At 37.9% G+C, this 22,372-nt stretch overlaps 1 protein-coding gene and 1 long non-coding RNA gene across 4 annotated transcripts in view; one reads left to right on the plus strand and one right to left on the minus strand.

The window, feature by feature from the left end:
- Window positions 1-20,635, minus strand: part of LOC135166947 (protein doublesex) — a 31,917-nt gene extending 11,282 nt beyond the window's left edge. The window contains exons 1-4 of one of the 3 annotated variants that reach the window (XM_064129715.1): window positions 19,735-20,635; window positions 16,293-16,711; window positions 15,804-15,957; window positions 5,773-5,916 (exon numbers count right to left, since the gene is read on the minus strand). In XM_064129715.1, coding sequence (XP_063985785.1) covers window positions 5,773-5,916; window positions 15,804-15,957; window positions 16,293-16,568 — 574 coding nt within the window. In that variant the 5' untranslated portion in view covers window positions 16,569-16,711; window positions 19,735-20,635. Of the gene's footprint in view, window positions 1-5,772; window positions 5,917-15,716; window positions 15,958-16,292; window positions 16,712-19,734 lie in introns of all 3 variants that reach the window. The other 2 variants (XM_064129713.1, XM_064129714.1) reach the window with 2 other exon arrangements.
- Window positions 20,636-20,765: 130 nt separating this feature from the next.
- LOC135166951 (uncharacterized) lies at window positions 20,766-21,468 on the plus strand. Its single transcript, XR_010299774.1, has 3 exons — window positions 20,766-21,086; window positions 21,178-21,393; window positions 21,442-21,468. It is a non-coding gene; the product is annotated as an uncharacterized LOC135166951 (long non-coding RNA).
- Window positions 21,469-22,372: the final 904 nt, after the last annotated feature.

Below are 22,372 nucleotides of genomic sequence, written 5' to 3' on the forward strand. Positions count from 1 at the left end.
TTCGTTGCAATATCGAGTCTTTCCACTGTGCATTAAATCGATTACACCTTTAAAGGGGGTTTTCAGGGTTATAAGCCACTTGGGGGAGGAATCTGACCTGCAAAGACCAATGTAAAAATGCCATTTTCGATTTTCCCTTGGCATAAGCTCTGGCAACAATGATTTCATGGTATGATGACGTTGAGGAGCTCAGATTTTTGGCGAAAATAGGTTCAGACGGCAGCTGCCAGTGACCGCGGACTTATTCACATTTTGATTGTACTTACTTCCGGTTTGCACGTGCTATGGGTGGTATTGTAAGTCGGGAGAACAACGATCTTAAGATCTTAAAATAGTAGTTGAAATTATTTCTCGTCTTGTACTAACAGAAGATAATCACTTTGCCAGGAAACTTTTGCAAAAATTTAAATGAAAAATTATTATAATGACTGGGTACTTGGGGTGAACTGAGGTCGAATGGAAGCTCTGGTGTTCGATTATAAAAGTAGAAACACATTACACTGGAGAAAACATTTACTAAGACTTTTGATATCTGTATGTCCCTCCTTCGCTCGCAGTTGTGAGAATATATTTCTTTTTCACGAAAAATTTATGTGAAATTCAAAGAATCCGAAGAATGTTTGGACACAGACATGGAATAATATATTTAGTACATAAAGGTTCCGACAATAACTTTAATATTACAAAACTCTACCCTATATATAAAGAAAAATTGCCTGACGAAAACTTTTTCTCCTCTGGAAATATATCTTAACTTTGGTATTATTATTATTATTATTATTATCGAAAACCTTATTTCTATAAACCAATAGTTTTGGAGCAGGAAATTCCGTAAATTATAAATGAGACGTTATAATTTTCATTCTATAACTTTTTATACAAAAGTAGAGCTTTTACATTTTCCCAATTTGTAAGTCATAAATGAATTTGCGACCTTCAAGATTTAAATAATAAAATTTTCTTGATATAATTATAGATTTGAGAGGAGGGTAAAATGGATACTTTGGATATTTTGGAAATGTTAATGAAAAAAAGTTCTATTATGCCCCTTTGCCATGACAAATAAATCTGTCTATGAATTACAAATACTCTTGAAATAGTAAAAAGGGTCCATTCTAGCTCCACCATCCTCTAAAAATTTGAGGTACCTATAAATCTTCAAGTTTTCGGACATGAAAAATTCAATAAAAATTCACCCAAGTGACATTAATTTCCGATTCAATCGGTGAGCGACGGCCATAAAAATAGATTCTAATTTGAAAAATGATATTCGCAGGGCTGACTTCTGCAATTTTATGAACTATGCACAAACTTAAGGGGAATAACTATTTGACAAAATGAATATTCCACAAACTACAAAAAGTTTTGTCGAGCGAGTTTCACTCGTACTTTCTGTGAGTGACAACTGAGCGGTCACTTTTCCCTCCCCTAGTTGGAACCCTATTTTGACAATGATTGTATGGTTGATACTGTTATAGTTTGGAAGTACGTCGCATTACTTTTTGTCAAAGATATCAGGAGAGCAACGTAAAACCGGTGATGATTAATCATTTATTCCGCAATTCAACATGATTGCCCTTCAACCGCCCACTGAATTCACCACACTCCACTAAAACTCGACTAAAACTAATTTCCAATACTTTTTACGCCATTAATGAGTAAATTCCGTAAACTCACCTGAAAGGCCCATTAAAATAAATAAAAAAATTCCATAAAAATAATTCTCGTTAAAAAAAATTGCAATAACGGCTGTCAATTGATATTCAATGAATTTCCAATCATGTCGAAAGGAATGAACTTTATGTCGATGACATAATCAGTGAAATACACTCTATAAATAGCAAAAGTGGCTGAAAAACAAAATTCATAAATCGTACAATCTCAGCAAATGTAACTGTGGAGTCCAAAAATTCTGATTTATTCTATCAACAGTGTGAAATGACTTGTACAATTTGGATCGTGTAAACTAATGCTGAGAAGACGATCTATTCACTTTACCAGACACGACAGACGTGATTGTCTAGCCTGGCAACATTGTAACAGTCGCAATCTCAAGGAAAAATCAAGTGCACTCACGTACAGAGTGAGCCAATGGATGCTGCATTTGCAGTGGTTAAATGTGTGTTGGTGCACGTGCTGTTGCTCTGTCTTTATCGCATGACACAGCTAAGTATTGGACGATACAATTCTCACTCTAACTCCCATCCTCTCTCCCTGTCACAGCTAAACACTTCTACAACGTCAGGCTCGTGCATTGCATTACATAAGCTGGCGATGAATAGCCGTCTTCTAGTTAAATTGTACAACAAAGGAATTTGCGCAAAACGTTTATCGTTAATGCGTTGATAGATAGGAAGGCAACTGAGATGATAAACTTGTAGAATTTTTGGTTCAATCGATAGGAGTTATCGTCATTACGTCTCTGAAATAATTCAACTAGGTGTTTTTTCAAAATGCCGATAGTGACATCGGGTATCTATGAACGTGGTGATGATTATTTTATCGCGGGGGCACTTCAACGTCTTTTTTTCATTCCTTAGGTCGCCTCACGATGCGATGAAAAAAAAACATGTTTGAGCCAAGGATTGATATACTTGGGAGAGGAAAATATCGTTTTGGAACATTTTTCTCTGGAAACATCGTATCCAGGTAACCCGAGGCTAGCTCCCAATTACAGTTATGAGAGATGTTGTAATTATTATATTATACTCTTCATAACTTTCCGAATTTTTCTAATTTAAAATTTGGAATAATCCTAAATGATGGGAATTGATATTGAAAAGGAATGAAAATAATTTATGGAATAACTTTGTGGAATAAATTGTAGCATTTTTCCATGTTCTATTAACTTACTGGTTCGATCTAAAATCTAATTATTGTGTCGGTAAGGAAACATTTTCAATTTTATTTCTGATCGAATTAATTATCTAAAATCTGCAACGCGAACAATGAAAGTTGTGATGAGAATTTCCAAGAAAGGTTCTTTCTAGGACGAACCTTTTGGTGCTGTCATTGGACATTCGTCAATAATTTCGAACCCTCAATTATGATCCTTCACAGGAATTAACTGACCACTAATTTGGTCAGACATCAATAACCCTCATTACTACGAGTCTTTTTGAAACATATCGTAAGCAACAATAGAGACAATTGAAACGTAAATATAAGAGAAAAATTAATGGAATTCCATTCAAATTTGTTGATTGCACCTCTAAAATTGTGCCCCAGACCTCAAGTTCATTCTTCGATGCTTATTACATACAATGTGGATTCTTGGTAACCACTCATCGTTTCATCGCAACCGCATAAAAAAGAAGTACAGTAACAGATCGTGGGTTGTCGGTGAATTTTCGCAGATCAATAAAAGGAATGGAATATACTCCGGAAAAGACTATATCTTAGGGAAAAAATTCTTCCGGATTTTTTTCCGAATCGACTACTCGTCGGTGGTGACAGCGATGAATAATAATTTCTAGAATTATCTTTCAAAAGTGGGAGGTTAATTTCTCGTTGTACTGGCACAATTACAGTGATTATCGACACAAGAGAGCATTAAGTTAAGATAGTGTAACGGTAGCAAGTGACGGATAATTCAATTTAACAAAATGTTTTGTATCAAGTTGTTGGCTGCAATTCATTGAAGGATATTATCCACTTGGCAACGTCTGAACGATTCTATAACGACCGAGTGGGGCTTCAATACATGGTTTGAATTTTTTCATATCTATTTAAACTGCTCATGCACACGCTCAACATGATAACCTGAAGAGCAGAAAATGTTAAATTGACTCAATCAAATGAAGGCGAAAAATAACGTTTTAATTTGTCATTTAGTTCATTGGTTCGAGAAATTAACTGAATTGAATGAAATAAATACCCGTCTTCCCGTACGGTCATTCGAATCATGGTGATTTGGCAAAATTACGCAATTTTTTGAGGCATAGTAGAAGTTAAAAGAGTATAAATATCTCGCAAAAATTTTCAAGCCGCATTTTCAGTTTGAAGGAAAAATTGTTTATCGCGTTTTGAGGAATGGCGGGATTTATCGCTAAAAATGCTGATATCGCGAGAAGTGATTATATATTTATCTACATGCAATGAGTATTCAACGACACAGTATACTTTTTTGCAAATGGACTTTCAATAGATTATTGAATTAACGGACGATGGGTTGACCTCAACTGGACGAATTTATCTACATATTTCCTCCTAGTGACGAGTAAAAATGTTTAGAAGATAGAATTTGCTCTTATTGTATGGAAGCCTCTACATCTAAAATAGACAAGCGGTGTATTTTTAAAAATCCGTTTTTTCTGAATGCATCCTCCTATCACTTCAGTGAATTGCAAATGTTCATTATCCCAGTTCATAAATATTCTTCCCGATTGCAAGCATTATAATTCAATGAATATATAGCACTTTTGGTAAACTGTGAATGACATTTACAAGTCGATTCTTATCATCAACAGTTATATTGTGAATGTTATAGTTTTTTAATGAATTTAACAATAAAAAGTGTAATGGACTTCATTAGGGTTTCTCTCACCGTTTACCGGTCGCTAAATTACAATGAAATAAAACGACCGGAGGTGACGATTTCGTTAAATTGATTATTAATAACTAGGGTATTTGTTTATTCACCTGTCAAGTAGCTTTCCTTCAACAGAGAATCGGAAAAATTAAAAAAAAGCCCTACAATTTCTTTGTGTTTATTCGAAATCTTCTTTCTCGAAACGACAAATAAACAAGATGAAACTCAATAATCGAACTTAAACAAAGATTAGAATTCGCCCTCCACAAGCTCCACCAATTCTTATAGAGAATTAATTACCCAAATCCACAAAAACTGCACTCAACCTGTCTTCATGAACATGAACTCGTAACAATCGACATTACCTTATTGTCATCTGCAATCAGCCGAACATTTACCCCGACTTAGGCCCATCGTACACTGAAATCTTCATAGTGGAACGTCCCTGATTCGCAATAATTTTCAACTACAACCGATAGATACTATCAAATAAACGTCAATAGACTAGGAACAAGTTGTCCCGAAAAACAGCGAGGAGAAAATCTTCTGAGCAGTCATCATCTTGCAGGCGTTGCATCATCTCCACTGATCGATCATCTTCATTGATGTCACTCCTCATTACTGCATCATCGTATCAATCCACGAAGAAAATAATGCGAAATTACTCTACACAAATATTGTGAACAAATGTTGGCACTGTGAATTCAGCAGTGAAAATATCAAAATTTTGAGCAGAACACTTGACTGCATGGAATCATTAACAAAGATGTTTTTGGCAAAATGGAAGTTCTATATCACCATCGTGGCGAATGTCAATTTAACGCGAAAGGTGTCAACTGCTGCGGAGGGGAAGAAAATAAATCATAAAATAGGGTAAATGCATTGATGTCTGTCAGTGTCACCGTCGTCTGCCAAATATGGATTGAACGATAAACTTATTGCTCGAGTATAGAATAATTCGATGTTGCAACCGTAGTAGTTAAATGGCAATCAACGAGGATGGAGACACTGACATACGAAACCAGTTCAATTCCGTTATTTGTAAAGAGGTGAAGAAAAAAAAGTCACCAATGCTCGTCTCATAACCGCCGAGCATTTGTGACTTGTGGTGTATGTGAATGTGGGGTAAATTAGAGTCCTAGGCTTCATGGATCTGTGAACTCTATTTTTCCCCAGGGCCACATAATCAGTTCACCTGACTTTCAGCAAATGGTGTTATGAGGAACTTATGGAGGCTTTACCTTGTGCAATGCGTCTTCGAGCTTCGTCGATATCTGCCTTGGCATCCTTGAGTATGACGTACATCAGCGGTAATATGTCCCATGAATACCAAAATTGCTCGAGTAACTTGACACTGTACTCCAACAGGACTTCCACGTTTTCACCTGAAACATCAGAATGAATCACTGAGTTAATATATTGATTTTGGGCTGTCTTCATTTGTGCTTCAGCAGAAATACAAGATCACCGTGACTCAATTAAATCAATCGTAATCATATAAACTAAACAGAACTTTAATTTAACAGAATTTCTCGGACTGATATTTCCGGCTTCGAAAAAATACTCAATATAAAATTTTAGATATGTCATTTGGCTTGAAAATAAATGAAATACTTATCGCATTTGTTTGCAATTCCCACAGTCAAGAATCTGGTTACGAGAATAGTTATTCCGCCCCCTCCCCCTTTCTGCCGCCCATAAATGATTTCAATGTGTGAGACTGTGATAATTATTGATTTGAGAAAGTCAAGTGAAAATGGCACAAACTGTAAACCACCCCTTCGTATAGGACAACAGTTTCCACTCCACAACGGCATGATATATCAGACATTACGCTAACCAATGCGGTTGCATAGCGTTGTCGCGACTCCGCCCACAAAAAGCCGCCAGACCGTTTTTGGTACGTGAATGGTATTCTCAACTAGACAAAGACCACTGCAGGTGGCACAGGCGCATCGAGAAGCCGAATGTGATCTACTTTCATCCCCAATAATATATCAGTCATTGATCGGAAATTTTAAAACCACCTGAAATTGTCCCATCGGTCTGTCATTTTAAATTCATTGGCAAATACGGAATTGTCAAGAGTTACTGATATTTTTATTGCGTCGCAATTCCCCTAAAATTTTAGGGCAAAATCAAAAATTCATAAATTCGAAAGGGACAAGATCAGAACCCAATTACCCATTGCGCTGCTACTTGTCTCCACATCCCTATTCATCCACCACTGACATACGAGGAAAGTGATTTCGCTTCAATGATATCGAAAATGATTACCCATTATTTTCCAAGTCAGACTACTTTCTACTGCTCCCAAATGATTATTATTTAACGGACTGTCGATACCGCAGTGCATGCCGAGAAATACCATCTCATTTTGCATGATCAGCATTATTTGCAACATTTCAATTGCGCAACATCGTGAATCCCCGGTTTCCGCATACGTTGAGGAAGGGGTCGGGAAGGGGGATGATGATTCCTCTCTTTGCGCATCGACAATACACTGATAGACACCACTACCGTCTGCCAAAGACGTAAATGTGCGTTCAAGGTCTTGTCCCTGTGAATGAAAATTCAAGTCGAAGGTCTTCATTTCGAACGATAAAAATAAAGGAAAATCATAAAATTATCTTTTGGTAACCGACAAAAAGTGTGGATAACTATTTCAAGGCCAGTTGCTTTTGGAGGTATTTGGGCAGATTCACAAGTGTCTAAGCCACCTATTTAAAGTTAAAAATGTTCAGGCTAAATTGAAAAATAGGTATTTCTTTAGCGCAACTGTTCAATCATATTTGTCGGTATAATGTCACCCATGCGTTCCATTGTCCATTATCAAGTGACTTGAGAACATTATGGGAATGTGAGAAGGGCTGTAGTTCACTTTTCATATTGCTGAATGAAGTTATTTGATCGGTACGTAGCCCATTTGACATTGATTCTCGGAGTTGAGATGATAATGCACAATAATTTTTTTTTTTCAACATTGGGTATCATATGTCATGGTGGTATGAATGAATGCCGTACTGAGATCATGCTATTTGGATAACCGATTGTTTATTATGACTGATAGAATCGTTAACTCGTTTCCTCTCTGATGATACGTGGCAAGTTGACACAATACACTTCTTGTTCGCATCCGACTAGAACCGGAGTGTGGTGTGATGCAACATAGCTGAACAAAAGGAACAGAACTGGGCGATACACTTTGCCACAGAACTTCCGTTTATGCGGCAATATGTTAACCGGAATTCTCCGGGTTTCTATTGAATTTCGTGGGATAATTGGGTGCCCCGGAGTTTTTGAGAAAATTTAAAATTTTCAATGTCGAAATTCTCAGTAAAAGAGGAATTGAATTAGATTTGAGGAGAAAAATTATTTATTTCAAGTATCATATCCCTGGTAAGACATAAAAAGAGGATTTAACAATCACCCGGACCCTGGAAAATCGTCCGGATATCCCAGAGACAAATTAAAAGACTGATGGAGCGTAGAAGTGCGTTAAACAGAGATAAAAAAATAATGAGACTCTGTACGAATTGTTCACAGTGAAATATCAGAATACTCGTGTAGGGTTTGCAACCGATCTCTCGGGTTTAAAAAAGCCCTTTGTTTAGGGGTAAGATCCATGTGTCTGTCCAGCAGGGACTCGTCATGCAGAGTTCATGATGTGTTCTGTGTAAATCCTCACTGTCCGACAACCATACCAGGGAATATTCATGTTGCAAAGAGAGAGAGAGAGAGAAAGAGTGAGGGGGAAAGAGAGGAAGACAGAGATAGAAATAGAGAAAATACGGATGGCCATCGAATAACACAGACACGAGGCACGCGAGAAATGGTAAGGGGTTGTACAGAGGTGGCTTTGTAGTGATGATACTGTTGTTGTGCGTAATTGAATCCCCCTCGTCAGATGAGAACTCGAAATTTTACCTGCAGAAATACACACGCATAAATACGGGATCGATAATGTCCCTGGAAAAAGGGAAAAACCTGCGTGGAGAAAAAAATTTGAGGAAAATTGCTTGATCTAATGAGTAATCTCAAGGCGAATTATTTAAAGGAAATCTAGTGCGTTGCCTTTCGCAATGACAAACCCTAGAAATTTATTCTCCAAAAGGCGAAGAGGATTCACCAAAAATGCAGATTTACATTTCACTCGTTAGGAGATCGAATAAAATAAAAGTAAGTCCGAACCTTGTCAAACGAGTCTCAAGTAAAAGATGGCTTTTTACGAGGGCTCTACTATATGGCATTTCGGAAGCTGTAAAATTCCTGTCAACTGTTGTCGTAAAACATCCTCCCCAATCCCCGTTCCGTACGCTACCTCTAAGCAAACCACCACTTCTTCCCTTTTTTGGAGGACAATAAAATTTTGCGAGAATGCATATAGATGACGCGGACAAGATGAAAATGTTCCTGGGATATGTTGCAACAGTCACACCTAGGAACTAATCCAAAAAGACAAGCGAATGGATGCCCCGAGGGGAAAAAATTCGTTGGTTTCAGGTGGACATAGCCCATTCGCCGATAAATAATCGTAAAGTTTCCTTCAACAACCTAAATCCGATGAACGTCGAAATCCGTTCTTCCAAGAATTCTCTTCCTCACCCGACTCAATGTAATCCACCGACGACGAAACGGAGACGTAATACCAACGAAGACAAGGAAGGTATGTACTTACATTATCTCTTAAATGACATTACCTCGCGAAAAGAACACTGGAGTCATTTGCCGCATGAAAAGAAACAAAATCTGAACAGAGAGGTCATTAAGGCATTACAAAATTATCTTCGTAGTCGATAATTAACAGCCAGTAAATATTAAATACACTGTTTCATACAACAGCTACGTGCCTCGAAACTGTACTGTATGTTATTAAACAGAATGAAGGTCTTATCAATAAATTACTTCTCTACTGTGACTGGAAAATGCCAACTGCTAAAATTATAATCCTTTAATAGCGTTAACGAAGTCAAATCATTGAATGTCAAAGTTACTCAAAAAATCTAAGAAAATTCTTGTAGCAATAGGAATAGTCCACAACGAAATTTTCCCGTTTTATTAAAAAATGAAAGATGTGAAAGTTAATTGATTAAAATTCGCATAAATATTGTTAGGCTAGAAGTTTTATGATTATGTTTTTCCTTTGCCTGTTTCATGACGAAAGAAGTGCGGAAATAGAAGGAGTGCACAACTGAGGGATAGAATGTCAGATCATTTAACCGTAGATGTCGTAAAAACCACGTTGAGACTGGTTGAACCCGCTAGACTGTGACCATATAGCTTTTACTGCCCTCAGCAACCCCTGGTCCCTCACTGTTCGGGAGTAACTGTCGAACTGCAATATTGCTTTGGAGATTACAGAAAAATTAAATGGAAAACAGAAGTCAAAAGAGCATTATGATGAGCTTGTAAATATCCAGTCACAAGAGATAACCAACTGGCAGATACCTGGAGCCGGCTCAGGCAATGTACCTTAGCCGAGTTCCAGAGGAAATGGAGGGAAATCTAAACCATTAGGGTAATCCTCAGGGATCACCATTATCTATGCCAGCTTCAGGGACCTCCAAAATGTTGGGGGCTAACGAATAACTCGATAAAATGAAAAAAAAACAGAGACTATAGTCGTGAGGAATCGTTGGATAGCTACAAATCCGAGTATCGTTGTCCGTTGCCATCGCCGTTAGAATTTCACGACACGAGGGGGTTGGCCACGTAGGGGTCAAGATCAATTCCGACCTTTCGAATTGACATTTGAAATCATTCATCAACTGGCTTTATTATAAGACTAAGAACAAGGTTTTGTAAAGGCAAAAACTTTGCTCAAAATTAATGAAAAGTTGTGCTTTAACCTTTCCACGTTAAACAATGGACTTAACGCACATTTGACCCATAACTTCCTGAAGAATGATCACACACCTCTCATTATTCATTTGGAATTTTCCGCGGAAAAATATTCGCAAACAACATTAACATTAATTCATCTTTCTTTGACCCATTCCCTTATTGCCTCCAATTCGACCACTTCGGAAGACACATCGCAATTTCTCAAACTGGGTTTATACTTCTCAACTAAAAGATTTGGAACAAAAATATATCTATTTTTGCTATAACTGTTAATTCAAGAAAGTTTTTAATGGGAAAAAGAATCCGACCAACACGCTTTACAATCCGGAAGTCAATACTGCTTTGTTTCTACCACGTGCTGTGCTCGCACGCTTCAGGTAGAAGAATCTACAGAGGTGAACAAATGTTATGCCTCAACCTTCCTCGATATCCAAGTTTCCCCTCCAGACCGAGTAATTCCATTATTCCATCAGCTCAAGAACTAATAGCAATCTTATTGCCTGTTAATAGTGTCTACCCTCCAGTCATTGAGCCACCAGTCAAGCTGCCACTCCGGCGACGATACTGCGATATTGGAAGGGCATATCGATGTTGAAAATTTGGAGTCTGATGGAAAAATCAATAAAAAGTATGAATGACATAGCATTAATTGATCTGCGGAAATTCAGCGAAATCACAAAGTTGAGCTAATATATTCTTCCTTTGGCAATTAACGAAATGATAAGCCTAGATTTATCACTCACTAACAATGTCTATAGTTCCTCCATAGATAACCCGAGCTTTAACCGGAAAGGCTACAAAGCCATTTAAACTCAGCTTTTTTTTTTACTGAAGCCTAGATTCACCCCACAGAAAGAAATTTTGGATAAAAATTAGACCTTTAGAGGGTGAAACGTGGGACTGAATAACAATCGACCAATTTTTCAGTCAAATTTGTTACAAAAATTAGAAATGGGTGGCTAATTTTTGGGATAAAACTAACATTTCCACGTACTAATTAAAAGTACAGATCCCTAGGTTTCACTCTTAGAGTACAAACTATGAAAAAAATTTCCAATAATCACATAAACCCACAAGATCCTCTGATAAACGCGTCAAAGGTTAAAGGAGCCGCAAAGAACGATCGCAATATTCTCTCCATAATTTTCCCTGAATGACAAAAAAACTAAAAATGAAAAAGTTGCGTCTGATGAAGTGATTCACCGAGAAGCCGAGCCCTGACTCTACCACGCGCCAACAACCGGTTGTGAAGATAGATTGATTGCGATGGCATATCTCATACTCAAGGCTTCTCATCTTAATTCATCAAATAATTATCAGTAGTGATATACTAAGTAATGCTGTGATATTCTCATCAATCTCATGGCTTGGGGTAAGAGAAATTGTCCATGATTCTGCATGATAAATTGACTCGAGAAAAGTATTCAATTTTATGCTCTATAGGGAGCTAAAGCCCTCGTGATAGAGACCACACACCTTTCAATCCTCATCAGACAATCATTCCATTGATTGAATTTAGCAGTACATTCATTACTAATTAATCGACTATAGATGCGATCATCCAGTTCAATCACTTGACTAGCTAATGCAGTAGCTCATAAATTCCTATATTTTTAAAATGTCAAATGGTTTCAAAAAAATTTGATTTTCAGTTTTTTTTTCAAAGAAGTCTTCCTTAATGGGACTGCAACGACTTCAGCTAACTTGCAAGGACTTTTTTCAGGCGGACCAAATAAATCCGTAAAAATTGACAATGAATATCTTGATAAATAAAACTGACTAAATAATGCAAGTGAGGCCTACTATCCAAGTACGGTAATTTTCCTCTTACTGCTCTCTCCGTGCAGTGTAATAAGCGGCCTCGAGCTTATCGCCCCTCTATGCAAAAGACAAATCAATGAGAACTGATGACAAACAGCTATTAGAATCTATTTACATCAACAAATCACATCCAGTCGAATCGATCAATCAATAGAAAACATCACGAGCAATCAACGAGTCTAAACCCTTCACAGTTTTCTTGCCCTTGTAATACGATCTTTAGACCCGTCATATTGTGAGAACCTTCTGTTATCGGGGATTTATCCCGAGAGGTCGTAAAAGACAGCCCCACGTCGACACGCGTCTCATGTAACGAAGGGCACGTTGAACCTCCATATAACCCAAGTTTCTCTGGCCATAAGAAGTACTATAGGGCGTACAAAATAGTCACAAACCACAAAAATTCGTAAGAATCGTCTCAAGTGGTGGCAGGTCAAGGCGGTAACAGATCAAAGCCACGCGCGACCTATGTCAACAGATTTATGATCTGTCAGGGAGGAAAATTTCGGTGAAAATTATCCAAGAAAGTGAGGCAAATTTATTGCATCAAAATTAATGGCGGAGAGAGATGCCAGTTCAACAAAATTTTTTTTAACGAACTGAAGAAGAAAAAAATTTGCGATACGGGAACACAAATTTCTATTATTTGAAAAACATTAGCTCGTGACGGTTAACTTTTCCTGGGATTTTATAAAGAGCGCGCAAGTCAGACAATCTCAGCTGTAATTGTTGTTCAATAAAAAAAGCGAGTAATATAATCCCAGGAGCGAAATATTACTTTCCCGAACTCGCATCGAAATCGGTTGTTTGATCACTCGCTAATAATGAAATGTTCAATGGAAATTATGAACTTCGGGATTCCCCGACGCATGAGGGAATGATGGGAACGATAGAGATTACAATTGCATATTCGTCTCTGTGCATAATGCATGGAAAGAGGACATATTACGGATATTTCACGTGGGTAAAAAGTGGGGTTTACGCTTGGCGTGATAAAAATAAATAATTTAATTCAGTTTGTTCAATCGATTATGAACGATAAATACGTAGACAGAATGTCAACTAGCCACTGATACTCGCCAATGATTATGCGATTATACTATCCTCTCCGGATGTGAGGGTTTCAACGTCATAATGAGTGGTACGCGTGATAGGTTATTAAAACGCCACTGCTCGATGGCTCGAAATGCAAACCTCGTAAAACGAGCCTTTAGAACCCCTCATATTCTCGTAATAATCACTCTTTCGTATCCATACCACCGCTAAAAGCCCTTTCTCGTTTGTTATTTCGTCTGGAGTAAGTTTAGTTCCAAGGCCAGACGATAAATGCAGATTTCTTCATATTTCCACTCCCCCAAATTTAATAATTGCGACCGTTGCACCAAAGCAAATTTGATATTTCATGGACAATTTGGTAATTATTTCCAGACGAATGATAGTGAATTAAATTTGGGGAATTGAATTGCAAATTTCTAGATATGGATTTCGACCAATTGGAGTGCAGTATTTTGGGTCCCCGGAAAATTTACGTATCTTTAGCAGTCAAAACTTGGTCTCTTTAATTATGAAATTCTTTCAAATGTTTTTAAAACCATAATACCGTGAAATCTTGAAATAAACTTGATAAAATGTTAAATTTGAAAAGAATGACAATCTTGAAATAAATTTTTAAAATTTAAGGCATGTTCCGTAGACAGTAAATTTTCGGAAATACATAAAAAAGATAAAACTACGATCCATAAATTTTTCGGGCAACTGTAAAAATTCTTCTGCTTTTTTCATTCACCGAGTGAAATGCTAAAAACAGATGAAATATCTTTGAAAATTAAAACTGCATTCTTTGAACAACGAAATTCTTCGAAGTTTCGTTGATACAATACTCCAATAAACCCTTCCGACAAGTTTACCGATTATTTCAAAACCTCTCAACAGTGCGATTTTTCCTGAACAGTAACTTTTCCACAAAATATTAAAGAAGTAAATCCGGAAATCCATAAATTCGTCCAGCAACAGTAAAAATCGTTATACTACTGACTGGTGATACTAAAACAAGTATATCTACACATGTGCAGTGGGAAAAGAAAACGAGAGAAAACTATTTCACGAGAAACCGAGCAAAATAACGATAACTTTTTAAAACGTGCGGGCCGCTCGTAAAAGCACCAAGCCCAGAAGAGAAGGGAGTGGGAAAGAGAGATTATGCACTTTATGTGTATGAGTGAGTGAGATCCTAGGTTTTGGCTTTGGTTATAAGTCCGTATTATATTAGCCGGGTACGAATGGCCCAGCAACCAATAGGAGCGATCGTAAAATTCACGGGGGAACTCGACATTCGGCCGTGACTGTCAAGTGAAAGAGTCGCTTGGATTTTTCAACGAGCAGTTGCGCCCGAATTTTGAAATATTATGTATAACTACTCGTGCCATTTACTCAAAAACATATCAATAATTATTGTTTAAATTTAGTGTGATATACTATGATAATATACGAATAATTAATGAGTGAATATTCACCAATTTATTATTCACTATCATATTCAACCAGTTGATGTCACATCCAAGATTATTCATGACAGCAGAAGGCTTGTCTGTTTAACTGCTTTATAAAGTACATCTCAGGAATTTGAGGGAGATATTTTGCTCTAGTTGATTGGGTAATTTTTCGAAGCTCAATGTCGCTCTTTGTTCGAGCAAGGAGGTCCCCAGTATCATTAATGCCTTATTTATTCTCGTAATTATTGTCGCATTATTATCTAGCGTCTGAGGATATCATTTGTATTCTTGGTTTTTACTCAGTCATGATGAAAAAACCCCCACCACTCCAACACGGGTACATTGTATTCTCTCTTTCTCTCTTTCTCTTGGAATGCTTTCCTTTGTGATTCATTCCGCAGAATGAAGTTTTGTGCATTGATCGCTCTGTGGTAGGGAATTTCTCATTGCACAACGGACGGCATTCAGTCATTAGGTTTTAACGTTAATATTGAGGGGACGTAAAAGTTCATCCTTCGATTATGGCACATGGAGAAATGACTGGAGGGAAGTCTGAACTCGTCGACTGAGTAAATAGTGAATATTGCAAGCACGCTTAACGATTTGGTTAATTAAATGGCCGCTGGACGAATTTAATGAGTGAATTGAGTTTACGGATAAACATACGGCAATTAAAGCGCCAGAAATATTTTTGCATCATCAGGATCTTGACCGAACGCTCCGATGAGAATAAAATACAGTTGGCGAAGCGTCTTCACGTCAATTCAACAATAGACTCAACTCGGCAATGTTTCCCTCGAAATAGAATGGGCGTGAGTTCCCCGCGGAGATGATCAAGTCATCAGGTCGCGAAGGGCGACCAAGAGGCAACGCCACAATTATTTCAAGTATTTAATGTGTTGAAACCCCAGGAGATTGTACTCCAAGAGCAACAGGTAGGCTCGCGTCAAATATAAAAATGTCTCATGCAATATTTCGTAAAATAGACACTATCGAGTAATAATTAAAAGTGGTAAATTTCGTTATACAATTTCGTTCTGGCAATTCTGTAGCCGACGACGAGTGGATGTTGTGGGACTGCGGTAGTTTGCTTGATGATGGAACTGTGAAAATACCAGTGTGTGAACCTGTGCCGCCATGATTGCTGAATGGCGAATCGGCACTGCTGCTGCATCCAGAATCAGCACAGCTATTCTCTAGACTACGAGCTGGCTGTGGTACTGACATCGGTCTGTCAATATTCAGATTCATTGGTTGTGGTTCCACCTGCTGAAAAAAATATATGCATCAAGTCAAATTGTCGATAGAACGAATTTTTTAATTGCTCCCTCCCAAAGGGCCTCAATGTTTCAGAATTGATAGAAAATCATGGTACGGGGCAGTGCATTAGCCAAATTAATTTTAGTTAAATATGTCGCGTATGATACTCATACTCTCATTCAAGAGGGTAAATTCAAATGAATCGAAATACCGACTAGTAACGATATATGCTTTGACACTACTGAAATGAATTTTCATAATTTTCCCATAATGTCAGGGTAATGTTTATATTAATAATTTTTTAAATATTTTTTTCACCCCCAAAGGAACAAAGAAAAAATAACCTCATGTTGTCTTCGTGGCTTTGCATCCTGATCCTGTGCTCTCTTCAACGCCGTTTGCAATGCCATCACCCTCTGTCGCTCTTTGATAAGAATACACTTCTCACATCTGCAGTATCTGTATTTGCAATATCTTTTGTGGGACTTGAGGACCATTTTCAATCCATGAATACGGCAGCGTGCACATTGTGGTGGTGCACGACGTACAACGCTTGTATTTGTTAAGGTGACCGTTTTAGAGTCCGAACTCGTTGAACTTGTCTCGTTATCCACATTCATTTTGTCAATGTTCTGATCACTGTTGTTTAGAATTTACTATAATTTGTAATTTCATCGGACTTTGGATATCACGATTAGTATCACTGGTAATTGTACTTCATTCATCACTTGAGCACTTCGACGTTCGCTGATGTTTATTCTGCCTGAAAATTAAAAAGCAAAATAGTAATTGTTTTACCGATTTTCATCAAAATTAAAAATGTATTAGAAAAATCAATGGAATCGTCTTAGTACCGGTTCCCATCAGCCTATATTTTCGACTGATAAAAATAATGTTTTTCAGGTGTCACTTAATGTGAAACCTTTTGTAGACCGATCATAATAGTATTCTCTATTATGTTCATATATCACAAAATTGGTCGTCGTCTGTTAATACAAGCATTCAGTTGATTGCGAGTAAAGTAAATGTTATCGTACAACTTGTCACCGTTAAGTTGTTCAGTATTTTAAAAATTGCCTGTTCATTTTTCGTTTTAAATATCGTTTCGTATTTATCAAACGTCTCACGGACAGAAAAAACCTCTTACATTACGGGAATCGAACCTTTACTAATCAACAAACACCCACATTTTTCCGTCCAATATCCTAACTTTTGGGTAGCTGTACAATTTTGAAGTTGACGACTGCAGGAAATTGTGGAACGATGGTCTACCTCTATATTATTGATTCCCAGGAAAGTATAACCGCGCATCAATGTAATTTTCTCCACGACTAATCAGATAATGATCAAAGTAAACATTCATTTGAACAAGTGTGAAAATTATGGAAATATTACGTGAAAAGTTACATTGTAGTATAACCACATTACAAAATACTGAACAGAGACGATTCTTCGTGAGTTGAATCGATAAGTATTGAAGGGTAAAGCCCAGTGGTGAACACCGTTCACCTGTTTATACATTATGGATGAAATTCTTTGTTGCTAGTATTTCGTAAAGTCTCAAGCAAATTGAAGTCTCTAGTTTCTACTATTTGCGTGATATTACACCTCAGGGCCTCGAAAAACTTCAACTATAGAAATTAATATTTTGTTGAGAAAGGTGTGAAAGGTCTCGAGATAGCGAGACTATTTCCGATTCTAATAGGCAGCAATGGAAATAATTAACGTAGTGACGAATCAATGGACATGAGGGACGAATGAAGCAAGAGTTTCGGAAGCATTGATCTATTTTGTAATGTATGTTTGGTTCTCATTTGGGTCTTTTTCGCCTTAATGTCATTTTTATAATTACAACGTAATTATTTTCGCGCCATTAGTTAAGAGAAGTGGTAAGACATTAGATTGATCATTATTGAGTCTTCATAAATTTCCCATTGAAACTTCCGGATTATTTCTCTACCTTTGCATAAACAAAAAAAAATAGAAATTTCATTATCAATTAAGAATTCCCGCAGCGCCTCGTTTGCATTAAAAAATTCCAAAGTGAAGTATATCGAGACAAACTTTTTTGCCAACGGCTTCGTAAAAAACCGGTTGTTATCCAAATAAGAAAAATCGACGAAAAACTGTAGAAATATCCTTCGCACGTGGCACACTTCCATTCCCATAAAAAACTACCAGTGTTTATCCACATAATTTAGTAAACAAGTGAGTGTCCGTGAGCAACATTGTATGAGCAACAGACTATTCAATCAATTCTGCTACCAACCATCAGCTATTCGTGTCGACCTACATTGTACCTTGTTGCAGTTTGCAACAGTCAAAAAAAAAAATAGTATTGTGGGAATGTAAGAGAAATGGTCTTGAACCCATCCTAATCATTAAGCACGATATCTCCTAATTGTGTCCCGAGCCAGAGACCCGTGTAACCGCTGCGAATAATATAATCTTCTCTCTTTCTCCTACCCAACTGGCCTCGCACCGAGTTGTTTTCGGTTTATCACGATTTCTCCCTTCCGGTTTTTTTCATTTTATCCTCCCCTGTCCCCCGTAGCAATGCAATCATTGAATCTTGAGCTTCTGAATTTATCCATGGGGAGAGGTAAAATATCGAAACAGTCATGACCCACCCGCCGGTGCGAGAACTGTCTTTTCGGTTCCTTTGCCTTTTTTCGTTAAAATCCCATTGTACACCCGGGTGACCGGTAAGCAAAACGGTTTTCGTGAGTACAATTGTCTTGCGTTGAATTTTCATGAAGGCTAAAATGGAAACCTAAATTTCAATTTAATTAACGGAGGAAAATAACTGAAACTAAAAAAATCATTTTCTTTATTGGATTATGGATAGGGATTGTTTCAATAATATAAAAACAATTTAACTATTAACTTTAATTATTTATTATCGCACGCAGAAGGTATATCTTTCTTTCAAAGATTTGACACTCTAGACTCATTTGACAAAAGGCCCTTGTTCATGCATTCCTTTCTGTTTCTTCTTTGGTTTTATTTATTAAAACCATTCTAAATATTTCGGTACTGTTTGGAGAAAAACTATAAAAACTATACATACTGAGATGGACTGAAAAACAGCTATATACAGATGATTCATTTTTGTCCACACATATCAAGTATTCTCAATATTCTTGAAAATCGATTCGTCAAAGGTCTTTTTGTAGACGCGCAGTGATTGAGGCGGAAAAGGAATTGATAAAAGATTCAAAATTACTCATTAATTGTTCATTTACCATTTATCTCTTTAAGCATTTATGAATGAATGAAATTCAACGCATTTGAAATGTAAACAAAGAAAAGGAATCTTCTTTCAAATGAATGTGGTGATAGATCAGCACCCGCGTCCGGTCTAGTTATAGGAAAATCAAGACGATGGAATATTTGCACGTAGTACACTTTTAAGAGGTATTAAGAAGTTCTACAATTCTCCGAGAAAAGATTTTTACACAGGAGGTCCCGTACTAGAAAAATCAATCAACTTCTAGCAATTTTGAAAAGATCCTTCTCATAACAAAAGTGTTCCAAATATTCAACCAGTATTAGAAATTTGGCAGGAATAGGAAGGGTTTCAGGAATTTCGTCAGAATATTCCAGGAACTTCTTCGATTTTATACTTTCCAGAAACGCTAATCATCGGCCCCGTCAGACAATTTTTATCTTCACCAAGACAGCCCAATCTCCAATTTTTACCCCTTCGTTTTTGACACATCCTTATATTTTATTCTTCAATTTCATAACCTATGTGCAATTTAATTAATAAACTGAGAAACTTACCACTCAAAAAATCCCGACTGCCCTCAGACCACGTCCCCGGTGAGAACGCCCGCGTTCCCCATCCTCCTCACCAACGCAAAGCAGTCCTGACGTCCAGCTCCCAGTCAACGTCTCAGTGTTCAATCCACCGAGTCCCCCAGTACCAATCAAGCCAGTTGTTCCTCAATAGTCAGGCCCTTTCTTCTCTCTCCAACCACCCACGAGATGTCAAATTCCACCGAAAGATGCAAAATACTTCCGATAACCCACGTGCAGATCCGGCGCAGTGAGAAAACGCGCTCGCGCCTGTCACGTGGAACACGCACGGCTAAACCAAGCAGGAAGTCACCGCCCCCCGGAAGTTAAGGTCCAACCTCCCCAGTTACCAGACTTTACATGCGCGTACACCACTTACACATAACCCATGGATACCAGGTAGCCTTTTTATCATCGACCACTTGTTGAATTTCTCTTTTTATCAAATTTTTTACAACTCCTCGCTTCATCCACACTGCTGTTTTTTTAACGCATTAATGACTAGTCTCCACCATATCACCCTTCACCAACAAAAATACCCATCCACCTATTCCCCCGCCGATAATAACAATCGATTGCAATCGACACGAGACCCGTGTACGAATAATAACAGTGACTTGCGGGTACGACCGTGAACGCTACAAGGTACACACACGAAACACCAGTGTTTTATGACTTTGTCATTTAAGCACTGATAACAATCACATCAGAACTATTCTACCGTTGATGAATTGTATCTAAACACACGTATCGCTACACAGGCACGTGAGAAAATTCCCGGAATTAATGTTGGAAATTGTTCGGTATTTATTCGTCGTAACGAGAAAAATAATTCGCGACGCGGAATATAACCTCACGGCTGTGCAGTCGGTAACTCACTGAGAAGACTGGCACATTGACGGAGTGCATGCGGCGAGCGGGACTCCGACGGGGGGTGGGGGTAAAGCCGTGAGTGTTGAGTTTGTGGGCAGGGGGCGAACGGGGGAATTTACCCGGGGGGTGGGGTCTGTCTCCGGTCTCGCGGCAAAGGTTTTGTCGGGCGAAAGGGCGGTCGACGATATCGAGGGTGGAATGAGGTGAGAGGGGGCCATTCTCACGCGGGTGTGAAGGGGTGAGAGGATTCGAAGTTTACGATTGAATCCAGACGATGTTCGACGACAAATTGTGTCATTATTTTTGTTGGTGTGAGCGAATCCAGAACGCGACGCTTGTTTTGGTTATGTTCGTTCGGCGGAAAAAGGGGGAGAGGCGGAATGGGTTTTCAGGTGTTAAGTGGAATGAAACGATTTTTTCACTAAATGGCTTATGATTTTTTTATAATGAGTTATTGAGGACATGTAAGTACTTTAGGTATTTTTTCAAAAGAAAAACCGTTCTGCTTCTTCTATGCAAGGCCCATTTCATCTTACAAAGATTTGGTTATTCCAGGTTTGCAGCTCTGGTTTTAAATATTGATATTGACCCGTTAGTGAACATTTTGAATGGTGAGTGTTGAAAAAAGGCTGATGAAATGATTGATAAAATTGCGACGTTCGAAATCTTTGAGCATTTTGGTGAAGTTATTTGTCGAACAACCAATTTCCCAATGGCAAAAAAATTGTATTTCAAGGGGTTATTTGTAAACGACCGGAATTTTTTAAAGTCGTAAGTCGTTAAATCGAACTTGACTAACTATCAATCAATAATCACAAGTATTATACGTTGAGGTCAGTGAGTATTGCCAGTGAGGCACTGGATGTTTGTCGTACTCGTCTCCTCCGTCGTGTCCGAATAAATATACTTGTGGTGTGGGGCACATGAATAAGAATTGGGCCCGGGGAAATCAGGCGTTCAAGCAGAGAGTAATAAAAAAACAAGAGAAATGATTTTTCGTGGATATGTTGAGTACAAGAGCCTGAGACATGAGTCACACTACGAGAAATAAAATTTTTATGTCACTCGTGCTTCATTTAACACGAAACGACACGTCGAGTAATCTAAATATCTCCGAATGGGGTGGATTGATCGTAAACGTCATGGGATTGCATTCAAAATTTTCTTAAGGATTTTTCCAAGACAGGAAATAAGATTTGAAATTAAAGTGGCATTAATTCCAATTTTTTATGTTCGATCGAACTCGCCTGCTAATCAGCCAATTCACTTTTTTGTGTACACCCGACTGAAAAGTGACTGTCTCGCGCCGCGGAAGGGAGGTAAAACTAACAATTATGCATATCAATTTCTGTTGTTTATAAAGTGCAAATAATTGATTGAAGGCCTTCAGGCGATGGCCAATTACGAGTTCTCACAGCTTGCAACAAAATTCGCTGAAAATAATATAATAAAGAATAAATGACAGCAAAATAAAGGGAACCAATTTAATTAGACGAAAAGTCTCTGCAATTGGAAAATATAATCTCAAGCTTTTGTTAAGTGCGAGCGTATATATTCTTGGAAGAAACTCAGGGGCGCTGACTATTCGCAAATCCACTCTCTCGCCGCCACAATTTTACGATCGCCTCTCATCCCCCTTTTACAGTTCAGACGAGTGAGGGAGCGGTACCCCACACAGTCGAAGGAAAAGGCACTTCCGACTAGACGTGGAGGAGTCGTGTCACTGTCACGTATATAATCCACACGCACA

This window comes from Diachasmimorpha longicaudata, chromosome 10 (genome assembly GCF_034640455.1).
Source record: "Diachasmimorpha longicaudata isolate KC_UGA_2023 chromosome 10, iyDiaLong2, whole genome shotgun sequence".
NCBI lineage: Eukaryota > Metazoa > Arthropoda > Insecta > Hymenoptera > Braconidae > Diachasmimorpha > Diachasmimorpha longicaudata.